This window comes from Peromyscus maniculatus, chromosome 20 (genome assembly GCF_049852395.1).
Source record: "Peromyscus maniculatus bairdii isolate BWxNUB_F1_BW_parent chromosome 20, HU_Pman_BW_mat_3.1, whole genome shotgun sequence".
Taxonomy (NCBI): Eukaryota; Metazoa; Chordata; class Mammalia; order Rodentia; family Cricetidae; genus Peromyscus; species Peromyscus maniculatus.
In genome coordinates, this window is record NC_134871.1 from 19,519,809 (window position 1) to 19,537,656 (window position 17,848).

General features: G+C 40.2%; 1 protein-coding gene across 1 annotated transcript in view; it reads left to right on the forward strand.

Annotated features, from left to right (window-relative positions):
• Positions 1-6,156: 6,156 nt before the first annotated feature.
• Positions 6,157-17,848, forward strand: part of Eif3e (eukaryotic translation initiation factor 3 subunit E) — a 34,149-nt gene continuing 22,457 nt past the window's right edge. The window contains exons 1-4 of the mRNA XM_006978711.4: positions 6,157-6,319; positions 10,605-10,719; positions 13,140-13,257; positions 16,517-16,559. Of these exons, the coding sequence (XP_006978773.1) occupies positions 6,230-6,319; positions 10,605-10,719; positions 13,140-13,257; positions 16,517-16,559 (366 nt within the window). The 5' untranslated portion in view covers positions 6,157-6,229. The remainder of the gene's footprint in view (positions 6,320-10,604; positions 10,720-13,139; positions 13,258-16,516; positions 16,560-17,848) is intronic.

Consider the following 17,848-nt stretch of genomic DNA (forward strand, 5'->3'; position numbering starts at 1 on the left):
ATATCTTGACTTCAAAATTTAAGTCAAAAGATCAGTTACTTCAAAAAAGAGGTTCTGCTTTTAATTCCATAATAAATGAGAGGCTCTGGATTTATTCTGGATTAAGAAAAATCAGGCTTGATTATGGAAGACTTCCAGAAAAACTCATATAGGAATGGATGGTCAAGATGATCCAATGTTTCAGAGAGCCTCTGTTGCAATTTCCTCTGAGTTCTGCATCCTGAACATCTTCAAGGCTGCTGGCTGAGATGATCCAGCCTCACTGAATACTCCAGTCAAGACTTCACCATAATCCTAAATTTTTCCCAGGGTCTCCCAAAGATTATCAGAGCCCCCAATCACCAGGAAGTAGTCTAGAGAACTATGCCCACATTCCCAAAAATAAATTATGAAAGTTTGTCATTATTTAAGGGGTTAGTTACAAGTTGTTATTGATAATGCTCAGAAAAAAAAAACTGAACAAAGATTAGATTCAAGGATCTCATTCTAAAAAGAAAAAGGGGGTTTATAGAAATAGGATAAAAGGGTAGATTATTGAATCTACTTTTAAACCAAAAAAGCAACCTCTAGTCTAAAATATTTTACATATATTCATTTGGGTTTATTGATACAAATTTAAAGTAAATTTTGTTATACTGTATATTTCTACTCTTGTTTGGGGTATTATGTTTGTGTAGCTTATTTAAAATGTAATATACAATTAGGAAATACAGATTAATAGTCATCTGTAACAGCAAATTTATAGTCATGTTAGGTATGTTTTCAAGGTCATACAGAGATACATTTCAGATGGATAGGCAATCTTCAAATACTTCAAAGACCTACAGAATATTGGCATTTTAAACGTTTTAAGAACTGAGACTTTTCCTGACAGTGAGACACATCTGCTCCTACCAGTACAAATTACTTCAAAGAAGATGATGAGCATTGAAGAATATGGATATGGGATACAGAGTCTCTTTCTTTATGGCAAAATCTAGCCATGTGGGCAAAGAAACTGCCCTTGCCTTAATTGCTGACAGATACTGTACAAACTAGACCAGCAGGATGCAAAAAAGCTGACTGCCGAACTTTCCCAAGATAAGGTAGGACAGTTCTCCAAAATTCCCTTCTTCACAGGGAAGTCTGTCAGACATGCTAGGCCTGTAGGCCAAAGAAGGATGCCCCAGTGTTGCAGAGAAACTTTGGGTGACTGTTCAGGCAACCTAATGTCCCTGTCATTAGGTAACATTTTACCCTTCTGGGGTCTTTGATAGAGTTAAAGACTATATAGTTATAGTTATAGGTTTCATTAATTATGATAAAAAGCAAATTATGTATAAAACTTTAGACTCACCAAGATAAGATAGATAATAGAATATTTTCTCTAATTTTGCCAAATACAAATAGACTAGACACTGTAACTGTAATTCTTACTTGATGACTATTTTTGTTGTATATAATCTTACTATGTTAAAGTCAAAACCTTCCTTTTTAATTAGAAAAAAGGGGGAATGCTGTCGAATAATCCTCTTGTACACTATAAAGATTTGTCACTCAAATTGATTTAATAAAATGCTGATTGGCCAGTATATAAGAAGGAAGTATAGGTAGGTTGACCAAACTAAGAATGATGGGAAGGAGAAGGGCAGAGTAACGAGTCACCAGCCAGACATAGAGAGAGTAGGAGATGACCATGCCATGCTAATTAGATAGGTACCACCACATGGCAGAGCATAAATAAGGAGTATGGGTTAACTTAAAATGTAAGAGCTAGTTAGTAGTAAGCCTGAGGTATTGGCTGAGCATTTATCAGTAATATTAAGCCTTCAAGTCAATTATTTGGGAAACAACTGCCAGGTATTTGCGACCAGGTGGTCAGGACAGAAAATGTCCATTTACAGCACACCTTTACACAATTAAAGTAATATTCTGCAGCATAAACAAATGTAATGCATCTTTGCCTAGTTAAAATAATATTCCACAATGGGAGAGAGCATAATTCAGGTCACAACAGGGTTGTTCCTGATTCAAATCATTGGCTTGGTCTGGTTTGTGATACTATAACACAGTATCACAGACTGGATAATTTATAATAAACAGAATTGATTGTTCCTTGTTCAGAAGGCTGGAGTCCAGGATTGAGAGGCTGGACTTTGATGGATGTCTTTATTCTGTATTATCCCATGTAGTCAGATAAACAGGGTAAAAGTGAGCTAAAGGGAGTTAAACCTGTAATTATATAAGGAAAACATTTTTCTGACAGTTGCATGAATTATCCTATCACCAGGATGTCGTTGGTTCTATTTTGGCTCTTTGCTCTTTTTAGGGGCCTACCACCCAGCTCCCAAATAAATTCACACCAAGAGGCTTATTCTTAATTATGACTGCCTATCCTTAGCTTGGCTTAGTTTCTAGGCAGCTTTTCTTAACTTTAAATTATCTCACCTGCCTTTCGCCTCTGGGCTTTTCTTGTTCTTTTACTTCTGTAAATCTTACTCTTACTCCATGGCTTGCTGTGTAGCTGGGTGGCTGGACCCTAGAGGCCTCCTCCTTCTCTGGCTACTAATCCTTTTTTCACTCCTCTATCTCTTTTTCTTCTTTCTTCTCCCAAATTTCTCCTTCTATATATTCTCTCTGCCTGCCAGTCCTACCTATCTCTCTCTCCTGCCTTGCTATTGGCCATTCAGTTCTTTATTAGATCAGTCAGGTGTTTTAGACAGGCAAAGTAACACAGGTTCACAGAGTTTAAAAAATGCAACATAAACAAAAGTAACATACCTTAAAATAATATTCTACAACAGCAGGGTAGTATCTCTATGGCCCAATACCTCACATTAGGCCCCACCTCTGAACAATGGCATATTAGGTCCAACCTCTGAAAACTGCCACAAAAGTGAGTGATCAAGTTTCCAATACATGAGTTTGGCAACCATCCAGACATTGTGATAGACCAGTCCAACTAAGAGAGACATTTAGAAGAACATTACAGTGGTCTATATAAACATGATCAGAGTCTCTCACGGAACAAAAGAGGACATGTCAAAGAAAGGAGAAAAGAGATTCAACGGGAAAACAATGTTAGGAATCACTATCCTCAACATGGTGACACACAACTACTCCCTCAGCACATGGGAGACAGAAGCAGAAGGATCTGAAATTGGAGTCTAGCCTAGACTTCACAGCAAAACTGTCTCAAAACTCCACAATTTGGGGATGTAGGTCAGTGGTAAATGGCAAGCCTACCATGTGCTAGGCCCTGAGTTCTACCCACAGAAATACAATAAGTAAATAATTATTCTGAAGCATAGAACTCAATTCATCAGCATAGTCCATGGGCTTAGGACATTTTATCCATAATGCCCCAGTGTCTTACTGGTGGATATAAAATGCATGTTCTTCCTAGCATTAAGAATTTCTCAAAGTCTCTATTCATACTATGCTTCTTCTCAAATTTCTGTGCCTCCTGAACATCTGTCTGTTTAGGTAGAGGTATTCAAATGTTAACTTCCCCAAGAAGTAACTCTGTCAGTGAGTTACTTCCCTCTGGCAATCCCCAGGAACACTATGCACAAGTGCATTCTCATATGATGCTATGATTGGTTTATGCTTTACATAATTGCCACCCCTTTGAAACTATTCTTTGTGGGCTAGAATTAGTCTTATTTCTTTGTTTCTCCAGAGCTCAATATGGTGATCATTCAATGGAGAACATCCATTAAACACCTGATGAGTTTGTAAAACTCAAACTTCATACCTGATACTACCAAAGTGAACCAGATGAGTCTGCCTTTGCTTTCTTTCTCTGTAATACTTCTTTTATGGAAACATCAGGAAGATACTACATCAATAAAATTAGATTTTTCCATATTTTAAAATATAAATCTCCCTTATACCCCCCCAAAAGACTACCCAGCAAAGAAATTTCCAGGGGAAAAGCCAGGCAAATCAATCAACAGAGTTTCCAATCTGTAACTACTTTAATCCAGCTTATAAATCAACTCCAGTTTAACTTTAGGGATAAAATATCACTTCTTTCATATCCTTTTCAATTTAAGAACTCAGTAAGTGGTTCTCATTGTCTATCTGGTCAAATCAAAGTTTCCCAGTCTAGCTTTGAAAGTCTTCATTACCTGTCCAGATAACATTCAACCAACCCACTAGCCACACAACTGTCAGAATTAACCGTCCTGAAATACAGGACTGTTCTCTTTCATACTTAAAAATGCTTTAAGACTCCCTGGAACTTAAGATAAATCTCAAATTATTCACAGCTATTAATATTTGGTTCTTGCCTCCCCTTCCCCCCCCGCCCCCCGGCACATCCTCTTCTAGAGACACCGGTCTTTAGCTAAGTTCCCAAGCTTTTATTCAGGTCATTCTTTCATTTTCCTGCCTGTGTGTTTCTCTAGTGTTTAAGTTGTTTTAGAACCATGTGCAGTTCTTTCTGCTGTGTCTGTGTGTCTTTCATAAGACCCAGCACTCCCAATAAGCTGAGCTTTCTCCATCTGCTGTATTGATAATTTCTACTGGGCATCAGCCTGATTAGTACTCTCCGCTCTTCTCATACTCCAGTCAGCTTCTCACAATACTCCCTTACTCCATTAGTTATCTACATGAGTATTTTTTTTTTTAGAGCTGAGGACCAAACCCAGGGCCTTGTGCTTGCTAGGCAAGTGCTCTACCACTGAGCTAAATGCCCAACCTACATCAGTATTGTACCCAGTACTATGAGCATCCAAACCATATTGTTTAAAACACACTCCCTGTTCCCATCTACTGATCTTTTTTTTTCTTCTAGTTAAGGTCCTCAATATATGTTTGTATATGTTGTTGCAATCTTTCTTCTTTCATCCTTTGACTTCACTATGAATAGATTTTTCACCCATTATTTTTTAAAAGCTCCCATATTAAGGTCATCAAGAGGAGAGGATGTGCCAGGAAAAAAGGACCAGAGTCAAATAATAATAGCACAAAATTGTTATGAATAAATTAAATAAAATAAATTGTTGTAAATATTTTACATGTGAACTTTATCACGATGAAGTAACAGAGCCATTACATATAATTAATTGCTACTTGAATCCCTCCCCTCCTTTGGTTCCTAGGACAATAGTTTCTCTTCTTTCCCTCCATCTATATTGTATTAGTCAGGGTTCTCTAGAAAGACAGAACTGGCAGAATAAGTGTGTGTGTGTGTGTGTGTGTGTGTGTGTGTGTGTGTGTGTGTGTGTGTGTAAACAGGATTTATTAGAGTGGCTTACAGGTTATAGCCTATTCCAACAATAGCTGTTTCCCAATGGAAAGTCCAAGACCCCCGTAGTTGTTCAGTTCCCGAGGCTGGATGTCTCAGGTGGTCTTCAGTATCTGCCGGAATCCAGAAGTAGACTCTAACTCCGGGGAAGGAATGAACGGGAGGGTGATGGCAAAATGACAAAGAGCAAAAGCTTGCTTTCTTCTTTTCCTCCTATAGACTGCCACCATAGGTGTGGACAGATTAAATGTTGAGTTTTCTGACCTTAAGCGATTGGGATTTAAAGTGGGCCTGCATACCTCAAATAATTTAACTAAGAAAAATCACTCACGGGTGTACCCAGCTGCTTGGAGTTTGGTTAATTCCAGATGTAAAGTTGACCACCATGAATAGCCACCAGATTATATTACCCAGCGCTATGGCTTCTTTGCTTGGTCTGAATTGCCCCTACTTCTGTGAGGTGAGGTACCTAGGTGTAACCTCCCTCACCTCTCTTTCTAACACTCTGACGGCTTAATTTTATGCAGTTTCATGGCTTTCAATTCCATCAGTAAATTAGCAAGAGTTAATTTCTATCTCTAGTTCTGATCTTTGCCTTTGTTCCAGTTTCAAATATGTACCGTGACCTAATACTCATTCTCTCCACTTAGGATGTCAAGTCAGCAGGGCAATCTACACCAAATCGATGTGAAAAACTAAACTCTTGGTTTCCTTCCTCCCTAAAACTCGCATTTGTTTACTGGTACAACAAGAAGGGAACACTGAAGAATCTGGAAGCAGCAGATAATCTGCGAGAGGCTTGAGCCCCACCCAGAAGGCGTGGAGAGGGAGGGAGGGAGGGAGGGCTGGGAGGGAGGGACACAACGCGCAGGCGCGGCCCTGGCCCGCACTCTTCCGCGGGGCCGCGGCTGCGCATGCGCAGTGCGGGGCCTGTCCGTCCTTCGGCGCTGTTTAATAAAGTTTTCGCGAACAAGCTCGCCCCTCTCCTCCGGCAAGATGGCGGAGTACGACTTGACGACTCGCATCGCGCACTTTCTGGATCGGCATCTGGTCTTCCCGCTCCTTGAGTTTCTCTCCGTGAAAGAGGTGAGGGAGTTTTGAGAGGGAGGAAGGTGTCGGGCCGGGAGAGGCGCCGGGAGAAGGCCGGGGAGGCGGCGGCGGGGCCGACACACGTGCGAGCCGGAAGCCGGCTCGGGCCGCCCTGACGCCGGCTGGGCCCGGGGATGGCAGCTGCGGGCCCTGGGAGTGTGGAGCTGGTGGGGTGCGCGGGGCGGTGGGGTGCGCGGGGCGGTGGGGTGCGCGGGGCGGTGGGGTGCGCGGGGCGGTGGGGTGCGGCCGCGCGGAGGGCTGAGGTGACAGCGCGGGGCTCCGGCGACGCCGAGGCCCCGGCTTCCTGTCCTGTGCGGGACCCTGCGGGCGGCCACGTCCGTACTCGCCCGAGGCTGCGCCGGCGGGGCGGGAGGAGCGCCGGGGCTTTGCGCTCGCCCCCCACCCCCACCCCCATCCCCATTCTCCGAGGCTGTTGGAAGTTCCACGTTTCTTTTAGGAAGTGAGTTGATGGGCTTGGATTTGGGTCGCTGTGTGCGGAATCCCTGGACATGATTCTCGTACACGTAAAAAGTCGTCTCCGGCACTTGAGCTTCCACGAAGTCGTGGGTGCTTTTGCTGTTCATGTCCTGGTATTCGCTCGGTAGAAACGTAGTGTATGTTGTCAGGTGAGGATAAAGACCAAGAGGAACTCACAGCCCCACAAGCTGCCGTGTAAACTTTGTTTTCTACTATTGATGTTCAGACTTAACGTCATACGCTTTAGTCTTTAATGTTCGCTACGTGTGGAGTTCTGGGAGTTTATCGTTCAGCCTTTGAAGGCTTTAGGACTTTGGGGTTATTGAAAAGAAACACTGGGTTAGAAATATTAGGCTTAACTATACATTGACTTTATGGGAAAATTGATGCATTTTGCTAAGTACAGTAAGTAAAGCTACTATCACATAAGGTAGAATTTTGTCCAGAAAAGTTGATGAATTCTGTTTCTGGACACAGATTATAACATAGGGAACTGTAGATTGGGGGGCTGGGGGTTTGGCGTCCAACATTTTTTTTTTAAGTCTGGTAAAACTTTTTATGATTTATAAGCTTCCAGATACGGTTTATATGACAGGTGTAATCTTTATGTTCGTAGGAAGCTTTCTAAACACATGTAGACTGCTCTAAAATTGTTGATACTATGGACTAGCAAAGTTCAATGCTGAAAAATGGCTTAATAAGTGAGACATGAGCTATTAGATTTATTTATTTATTTTTTGCGTTAAACTTTTGTAGTCTGTAGACTAGAGAGTAAATAAAAATTTGTGTGTTTTGTTTCATTTTCTGGGTAAGTGAGAGTCCTATGTACATGAGAAGTACATACTGAAATCCCTCACTTTTCTATGTGTAGCAGAAATATTTTAAAAAGCTGCCTGAACTAAGTTTTTTGTTTTTGTCGTTGTTTTGTTTTGTTGTTTTTCGAGACAGGGTTTCTCTGTGTAGTTTTGGTGCCTGTCCTGGATCTTGCCCTGTAGACCAGGCTGGCCTGGCTCTGCCTCCTGAGTGCTGGGATCAAAGGTGTGCGCCACCAACGCCCCGCTGAACTAAGTGTTTTTTGTGTGTTCTTATACATTCATGTTTTTGAGGCAAACAGGGAGGAATGTGTAGATGTAGGTTGGTAAGGTACCACTATAACTGAGTGAAAACTGACTCCTTTGAGGATGTTATTAAGATGGCCTTAGTATACACCAAGGGGAAGGCAGATCTACTTAGCAGTTACTAAATATTGGAACTTGGAATTGTGAAAAATTCAACATAAAACTTAGACATCTTACCATTGACAAATTGTCTTTAAGGTAGAAGTAGTACATATCAGGCAAGTATTGGCCAAGTGCTGTTAAATTAAAATTTTTCTGTTACCTTCAGTGGCCAAAGAGAACTTTGAGAAGGTGCTTCTGTCTTAAACTAGACGAAGAGGATAGAGTCAGGGATCTTGATGGATGTCAGTACTGACGTAGGTGTAGATATTGGAGAATATAGGTTCCAGAAGAGAAACTACTTGGGTTCTCCATGTTCTCAGCACTTGAAAGAGTTCTGCATAAAGGCTTTGATATCGTTGAATAATTAGTTAAATGACTATGTGTTGGCTTCTCAGTGTTTATTCTTATGTGTAGTGTCAGGACAGGTGGAGCAAAGGCCAGAACCTTTGAATTTGGACATGAGTTAGGATCCTTGCCCTGTCTTAATTCCTCTGCACTATAGGGTGCTTTTTCCCTTTTATCCAACTTAGTGATCACACCTCTCACTGTAAGCTCTTTTCACATCATGGATTTGTTTGACCTGTTGTGGTTTTTTGTTTTCCTTTTGAGGTAAGATCTTGCAGGGTAACCCAGGGTGGTCTTGAACTCCTTACTGCCTGTCAATTTCCCAAGAGCAGGATTTGTAAGAGTATATACCATGCCCAAATTTTATTTATATGTATGTGTATATGTGTGTGTGTGTGTGTGTGTGTGTGTGTGTGTATGTGTGTATGTATGTATGTATGTATATTGGTATGACAGGCAAGCTGTTTGCTACTGTGATCCATGGTCTAAGTTCTATTTTTAGAAACAGAGTTTCCCTGTGTAGCCCAGGCTGATCTAGAACTCAACTCCCAGAGGTCCTCCCATTTCTTCTCCTGAGAGCTGGGATTGTAAGTGTATACCAGCACCCTTGGCTTCTTGAACTAATTTCTATGTCATCTTTCATATGATAGCTGTTGTTGATTTTCATTGCTGATGGTTAATCTATTGTGTTATACCAGTTTATTCATCCATTATAGCGTTAAAGGACTTGTGTGCTGTGAACATTTTTAGAAATATACTTAAGTAGATGTACTCTAGCTTTAGGCATTTTGCAGAGTTTGTTAGTCAAAGCGTGTATGACTTCAGGAGATAAAAGTTTTGAAGTGATTGTATTCTTGCCAGTAGATTATGAATATTCTAGCCAGTCCGAATTGACAGTGGCACTGATACTATCAGTGGTTTGTTTTGTTTTGTTTGTTTTTTATCATAGTTTTTAGATGCACTTCCCTTTTGATTAATGAAGTTGAGATCTTCTCATGTGCCTTTTAGCCATTTATCTTGCTAAGTGACTATTAAGATGTTCCAGCCATTTCCCTTGGATTATCTGCCTTTTCTTAAAATTTTATGGAAGTTTTGTATATAATTTGGGACGTTCACTTTTTATTCTGTGATATACTATTGTGAACTCTTCTTAGATTTTTCTTTCCTTGGAAAATTAAACTCAGAACGTGTCTAAATATCTCTCAGATTCCTTATATGTTCTCATTAGCCTTCATCTTTATGTCTGTACGTATATGTTTATTCCCTGTGAGTTAATACGTTTCTTGAGCACTCTGCAAATAAAAAACCCGGCATGAGGTTGTTGACTTACAAAATTGGTGCTAGTTTTATTTTAGAGGTACAGATAGAGAAGCACATAAATGATTGCAACTATTAAATGAGAAAAATGTAAAGGTAAGGTTGTAGCCACATCAGAGAGGTGGGTAGGCATCATGTGGATGTAAAGGATACCAAGGAGGTAAAATATTTAAGAGGCTATTCTTAATTACCTGGGTGTGGAGAGGAGACAGAGACACTTGGTTTACAGTGGAGAAGGTAAAGATATTTTTGTATATTATATAACTTTTCTAGAAAGAATAAAAGATTGCTTGATAAAACAATAATTGATCTGGAGTAAAATGGGAATGAAATTCATTTTCAAATCTTTGGGTAGATAATATGTTGTGTAAATTGGGTGCTTGCTATATTGGTTGCTTTTCTTTTTACTAAAAGTTGACTGTGTGTGTGTTTGTTTGTGTGTGTGTGTGTGTGTGTGTGTGTGTGTGTGTGTGTGTGTGTATACACGTGTACTACTGGGAGAGGAACTTAGAGCCTATGTACACTAAGCCAGTGCTCTACTGCTGACCTCTATCTCTAGCCCTGTCATGCTTTTTTAAAAACTGGGGGGTAAGGGGCAAAATTCAATGTATTAGCTTCCACATTACACACATGGAGGTCAGAGGACAGTGGATAACTTTGTGAAGTCAGTTTTTGTCATCTTTATGTAATTTTCAGGGATTGAATGCTGCTCTCCTGACTTGCTCAGCAAGTGCTGTGCCTGCTGAACCCACTCACCAGCACTCCCCATATGCTAAACCAACTCAGCAGCGCATGCGCGCGCACACACACACACACACACACACACACACACACACACACACTTTTTAGTGTTTCATGAAGTATGATTCTGAATAAACAGAAGAACTTAAATATACTCATTAAAAGTAGTTTTTCTCTTACAGATATATAATGAAAAGGAATTATTACAAGGGAAATTGGATCTTCTTAGTGATACCAACATGGTAGACTTTGCTATGGATGTCTACAAAAACCTTTATTCTGATGATATCCCGCATGGTAAGTTTTATTGTTAGAACTGAAGCACATCTTATAGCTGAGTTGTATGTAAAGTTTTATGATACATGAAAGAGCTGTAGCTAAAAGGCTTAATTATTCAACTGTTCTTAAAGTCATTGAGTGAAAACATAGAAAGGTTACAAGGATTCTAAGATGTGTTTTCTCTTAGTGAAAGATGTGAATCTGCTTTCACATAGTCATCAAATACCTTCAGATCATAGTGTGTGTCATCAAAGTTGTGCTCGTGCTACAGGATGTTGGCCTACAATTTTCTGAAATGCAGTTCTATACATTTTGACGTCATCAGGTTACCTGGGAGAATTCCTTCGAAATGCAAATTTTGGCCCACAACCCAGACCTGTTTGATCAGAAACTCCTGAGGCTCTGTAGTAAAGTTGGAAAACTACTAGGAGAGTTTTCCAAACTGGTTCAGTACAGTAGATGTTTCTTGAAGAATGAAAGAATAGAAAAATGGTCCCTTAAGTACAGGAAATATGGTAGTACATACCTCTGATCCCAGCAGCCTTGGGCCTAGAGGCATAGGCAGGTGATACTCTGAGTTTGAAGACAGCCTGGTCTACACAGCGAATTCTAAGCCTGCCAGAGCCCTGACTCAAAGAAAAAAGAAAAGCGTAGGAAATACTGTAGTCTTCTTTTCCTTTTCTTTTTCTGTGCATGTAACAAATTCTGAACAGCAATGAGCTCTTTACTTTGTTTAACATTGCTGTTTTTCAGGTTCTCCATTTTTTCTTTTGGGCATGAACTTGGAAGTTTTTTGGGTTTGGGTTTTGAACGTATGGCTTAAGCACAGAAATTTAAAGAGAAATGCTTAGGCAAAGAAAAAGGCAGCCCATGTTGGGCCAGAGAGATGGCTCATAAAGAGAAAGTGTGGTGATTTTTTATTTGTATGATAATAAATGAAGTTTGCCTGGAGGTCAGAGGTCCCATAGTGAGCCATAAGCAGAGTCAGGTGGTCGTAGCACATGCCCTTAATCTGATCACATGGCAGGCAGAGTCTCTGTGTGTTCAAGACACAGGCAAGCGTGATGGCACACACTTTTAGTCACAGTACCAACCATAGAGACCTGGAGGTCTTTATAGACAGGCAGTGACGAGGAAGTGAGATGCCTGGGTTAAGAGCCAATGAGAAGACAGAACAGCAAGGCAGTAAAGGTGCAGGTTAGATGGGTTTGGTTCTCTTGGGAAGCTATGGCAACGTGGTGAGCTAAGGTTAGTTGGTGACTCTCACTATTGCTCTGATCTCTACGGCTTGCACCCTTGTATTTGGCTCTGTGTTTCTTATTTAATAAGACTGTTTAGAAATTCATCTGCAGGAAAGCACTTGCTACAAATGCCTCCTGACCCCAGTTTGCTCCCTGGGACCCATAGTATAAGAGAGAACAAACCCGTACACTCACACCGATAATCCCCATCATTCACACTGATAATAATTATAAATAAAGTAAAATTTGAATAAAAGCAGTATCCAGATAGGAGAAGGAATAGGATAGGTTAGGAGTGTCCTATATAATACAGACATTGTTAAAAGTCAATATAGCTTTTTTTAACTTGTAAGCAGTAACTATTTAAATTTAGATTTGTATTTTATGTGTATGATGTTTGACTGCTTGTGTGTTTGTATACCGTTTGTGTGCCTGGTATCCCAGAAGGTCAAAAGAGAGCTTTACATCCCCTGGGATGTGGGTGCTGGGAATCAGACTGAGCTCCTGTAAGAGTAACAAGTGCTTTTAACCACTGAGCCATCTCTCCAGCCCCCCACTATTGTCTGCTTTTATCTCAGCTTCTTAAGTGGCTAGAAGTGCAAATGTGCAGCCCTGCAAGTACAATGACTGTTAGTCGCTGAGTGTTATCTGAGATATTTTGCAACATAGATTATGTGTGAGTTTTCTCTTTATTTTGGTGGTGGTAATTTGGTTTGTGAGATTACAGTTTGTTTATATTAAAAAAAGATTCTTGAGTAGATTAAAATTCCATTCCACCTAGTAATAATATGTAAACCCACTAGTATAGTGTCTCTGCTCAGAAACTGTAGGGTAATAGTTAATCAGGAATTAAATAGGAACAAATCGAAGGATACTTGGAATGAAATCAGAAATGTAGAGCCGAATGACAAGCGCCCTTTTCCTGCCTGCTCTTTCTCACCACTACCTGCCCCTTCATTGTATGTGTGTAGTTTTCCCCTCCACAGTAGGAAGATGAAGCCCCTTTCCTTTATGTGCCTTTTGGCTCTAGCAAAAGGAAATTGTGAATTTGGGGAAGGTGTTAAGTTGGTGGTTCCTGGCATATGAATACAGTCTGAGGAATAAACAAGTGTGTATAGTTTGAATTAATGGAAACTTCTCTAGACAGTCTCCTGGAGTCGTGTGGTTTAACTTTCTAGTACTCATGTTTTTCATTAGCTTTGAGAGAAAAAAGAACCACAGTTGTTGCACAGCTGAAACAGCTCCAGGCAGAAACAGAACCAATTGTGAAGATGTTTGAAGATCCAGAAACTACAAGGCAGATGCAGTCAACCAGGTAATCTGTGAACTTGGATCCTAGACGTTCTCTTTTCTGGATTAGTAGACAGTAAAAGTTCACAATCTAAATGAGTGCCTCATTTGTTTATTTTCATTTATCTTTATTTTTTAAGTGTATAGTGCTTTGCTTGCAAATGTTTATGTGTACACATGCCTAGTGTGCTTGGAGGACAAAAGAGGGGGTCAGGTTCCTGGGAACTGGAGTTACAGGTGGTTATGAGCCTCCAGTTGAGGCTAGGAATTGAACACAGGACCTCTGCAAGAGCAATAGGTGCCCTAACTGTAACATGAATTGCTAAATGGTCTTATTAATAAAAAACCCAGAGCCAGATACTGGGGTGAAAGCTGAAAGATCAGAGGGATAGAACAAGCCACGGCCACCAGCTATTACCTCACTAACTCCACAAGTGCTTATTGAAATCACCTCAGCCTCTGAGAGAGAGAGAGACAGAGAGACAGAGCTACTTCCTGTATGCTCACACCTATATACCTTTCTGTACCCTGCCATCTTACTTCCTGTCTCCTCCCAGCTACATCACTTCCTGTCTTGTCTGTACAGACCTACCTCCAGGCCTTTATGGTTAACTAGTGCTGGGATTAAAGGCATGTGCCACCGTACCTAGCTCTGTTCCCAGTGTGGCCTTGAACTCACAGATCTGGATGAATCTCGGCCTCCCGAATGCTAGGATTAAAGGCGTGTGTGCTACCACTGCCTGACCTCTATATTTAATATAGTAGCTTTTTCCTCAGATCTCCAGGCAAGCTTTATTTGTTAGAGCACAATAAAAATATCACCACATTTAACAGCTGAGCCACCTCTCCAGCCCCAATACTAAATATTTTAAAGGAACTCTAAACCAGTTATTCAGACCTTATCATGGCCTGGCAGCTGCTCAGCATTCCCTGACCCCCTTTAGGAGACATTTGGCTATAACTGGAGACTGACTGTCAGATCGGAGGAGCGCTGCTGCACCAAGGAAGTGCAGAGGTGGGAATACCGCTGAGCATTCTGTGCTCAGGACTGCCTTTCCCTGGACTCCTTCCCAAGAGTCAGCCAGCTCCAAGTCCTTGGAGAAAACCTGTTCCTGGTGGATGCCCAGAATGCTTGGGTTGCTTTCTGAAGGAGACACCTGCGCTCACTTACCACTTAACATTCCTTTACATCTTTCAATGTCTGTACTCACCCCAGCTAAGATGATTTTGTTTCTAATTTTCTTTTTGCTAGAAAGACTTTTTGTTTGGTTTCCAAATGAGCCGCATTACCTTAACCTTTGGAGTTATTAGAAATATTTGAAAGTAACATGTACTAAAACTGAACATTAGCTGCTGTAATATGACTTAGCTACCAATGCATTCACTTCAGAAATTGTTAGTGACTTTGCCATGCTGTTGGTTTCTAGACTACATGTTCAAACCAAATTTTTAAAATAGTGGCTCTCAGTTTTTACTTGTGATTTAGGAAAGCGTTACCTGATATTATTAGAAAAGCTGCAAACATTACGCAGTTACTCTGCCATGCTGTAATATGCTATGTACTGGGCCATATTACACTACATGCATGTGCAAAAATACATACAGATGTACAGATAAAAAGCTGTATTCAAAGGAGAAAGTTCCACCTTTCTGTGTGAATATGCATATATCTCCACTAGACTATTTGTTTACTTGTAAGAGTACAAAGAGTAATTATAGCTCTTCAGGCCTCATGTCAGTATGCAGAAAGTAAAGGCTGAAATAATCCAGATATTAGATGACAACAGACATTTTAGCATGTGTTAGGCACGTAAAGATTGGAAATGGGGACTAGAGAGATGGCTTAAGAGCATGTACTGTTGAGAGGGCTGGAGTTTGGTTTCTAGCCCATTTCAGGTGACTCAAAACTGCCTATAAGTCCAGCTCCAGGGACTATGCCTCTGGCTGCTGTAGGTACCTGCAGTCATTTGCATGATAGCCACACAGACACATACACATACTTAAAAATAATAAAAGTAAATACTCAGAGGGAAGAAGAAATATTCAAAAGAAATATTCAAAGAAAAGGGGATGATGAAATTAAGGTAAGAGCAGAATGCATGTATGATGTGTTCACCACATAGTGGACAGACAATGCCTTTCATAATGTAATGGGCTCTGTGCTAATTAGTTCTTAGTTCTTTGTCAGCTTGGCACAAACTAGAATAATCTAGGAAAGGGAACTTCAGTTGAGGAATTGCCTCGAGCAGATTGGCCTGTAGGCATGCTTGTGGGGCATTTTCTTGATTATTGATTTTCTGTAGGAGGGCCCCAGCCCATCCGGGAGAGAGAGGCAATGTCTCCCCTGGGCAGGTTGTCCTGAGTTGTATAAGAAAGCAAACTGAGCCAAGCCGCTGGTGAGCAAGCCTGTAAGTGGCATTTCTCAGTGGTCTCTGCACCCGCTTGGGCCTCCAGGTTCCTGCCTTGAATTTCTGCCCTGACTCTTAATGACTGTGGTTGGGAAGTTTAAGCCAAGTAGATCCTTTTCTCCACAACAACTTGCTTCAGGATGTTTCATTACAGCACTAGTAAACTAGCTAACTATGGCAGTAACTTAGTTGAAAACAAATGAAGGACTCACCTGTTAGAAATTTGTAATCTACTTAGACGAACAAACTACTTACTTTCACAGTAATGGTATTTTTCTATCACTCTCTTTGTTTTTTTGTTTTTTTGATCATATAGTGTATCTCTTAGAAAGTTATCCAGAAAACAGTGCAAGTTTGAACTTTGTGCACACTTTGTATTCAGTAATTTAATGCTGGCAGGGCTCCCAAAGTGTGCCACATTCCACAGCAGATTCCCACATTGAAGAAGCCTAAGAGAACATTTTATTTTTTGAAAATGTGAAGATATGCTTTTTGACTTTATTTTTTCACCATTGGTATACTTGTTACATTTGTCTTTTACTAGTCTGTCAGGATCTAGAGTTAGTACAAAACTAATTTAAGAAAAGCAGCTTGATGGGTAATAATTGGGTGAAGCTTGTGACATTGTGACATGGGTACCATCTAAGTTTGTCTTCAGTCAGAGCTTAAGAAATCTAAAAGTAAAATTTCAAGCTTATATTTATTCTATATCTAAGTTTGATATGTGCTATTTGTTTTATTCTAGAAGCTATATTTCTGTTCACGTATTAAGAGATTTAAAGTGACTTTTTGGATGATAACTTAGAAGCTAGAGCTGCATATTTTTCGTTCTGCAGCTTGTAAACCATAATAATGCTCGCTTTTTCCAATGTTTAGGGATGGTCGGATGTTATTTGACTACTTAGCAGACAAGCATGGGGTAAGTTTTATATATATATATATTTTAAAAATGGTTATTTAGATTTAGAAAATTAGAAAAATGGTTATTTATTTAGAAAAATGGAAAAAGGTCTTTAGAGACTATGGCTATGCAAATTCATAGTTTGGCATAAGAATATAATTCTTAGATTAACTTAAATAGTGGCTCTCAGTTTTTACTTGTGATTTAGGAAAGCATTACCTGATATTATTAGAAAAGCTGCAAACATTACGCAGTTACTCTGCCATGCTGTAATATGCTATGTACTGGGCCATATTACACTACATGCATGTGCAGAAATACATACAGATGTACAGATAAACTGTATGTATAAACCTTTATGGTTAACTAGTGCTGGGATTAAAGGCATGTGCCACTGTACCTAGTGTGGCCTTGAACTCACAGAGATCTGGATGAATCTCTGCCTTCCGAATGCTAGGATTAAAGGCGTGTGTGCTACCACTGCCTGACCTCTGGTATGTTTTTAACATGGTTTTTGTAAAAATCAGTGATGATAGGGAAATTTTTGTTTATAATCCCCCTTTTTTTTTTTTTGATTTTTCAAGACAGGGTTTCTCTGTGTAGCTTTGCGCCTTTCCTGGAACTCACTTGGTAGCCCAGGCTGGCCTTGAACTCACAGAGATCCGCCTGGCTCTGCCTCCCGAGTGCTGGGATTAAAGGCGTGCGCCACCACCGCCCGGCCAATAATCCCCTTTTAATAACAAATCCTTACAGTGTTTGCCTTATGTGGTCATCATATAATAACTCTTTATTTTCTCTCTCCCTTCCTGGACTCCCAAACTCTTAGATTTTTGAGGCAGGATCTTGCTAAACTGTCCCCAGATTTTGGTGATCCTCCTGTCTCTGTTTTCTGGGTCTAGGATTACATGCACATGCTCCTGTATAGAAATCAGGATTCTTTTTCCTCTTAGCTTTATGAGTAAGGTCAGAAGCAGAGTTGAATTAAAAATGCTTTCTTTGCACAATAAGAACATTTTGGCTGCTTTAGGGGACGCAGTACTCTTGACATTTTCATGATTAATTCACATTAATTCATTAATTTACAAATTCATAAATAAGTGTTATAGTTCTTCCTAATGTCTTTGATTTCTGTTAGCTTAGGGAATGACACTTTGTTGTTTGTTTGTTCGTTTGTTTTCAAGACAGGGTTTCTCTGTACCTCCTACACTTTGTTTTTTGTTTGTTTGTTTTCAAGACAGGGTTTCTCTGTACCTCCTGGCTATCCTGGAACCCACTCTATAAACTAGGCTGACCTTGAGCTCGGAGAT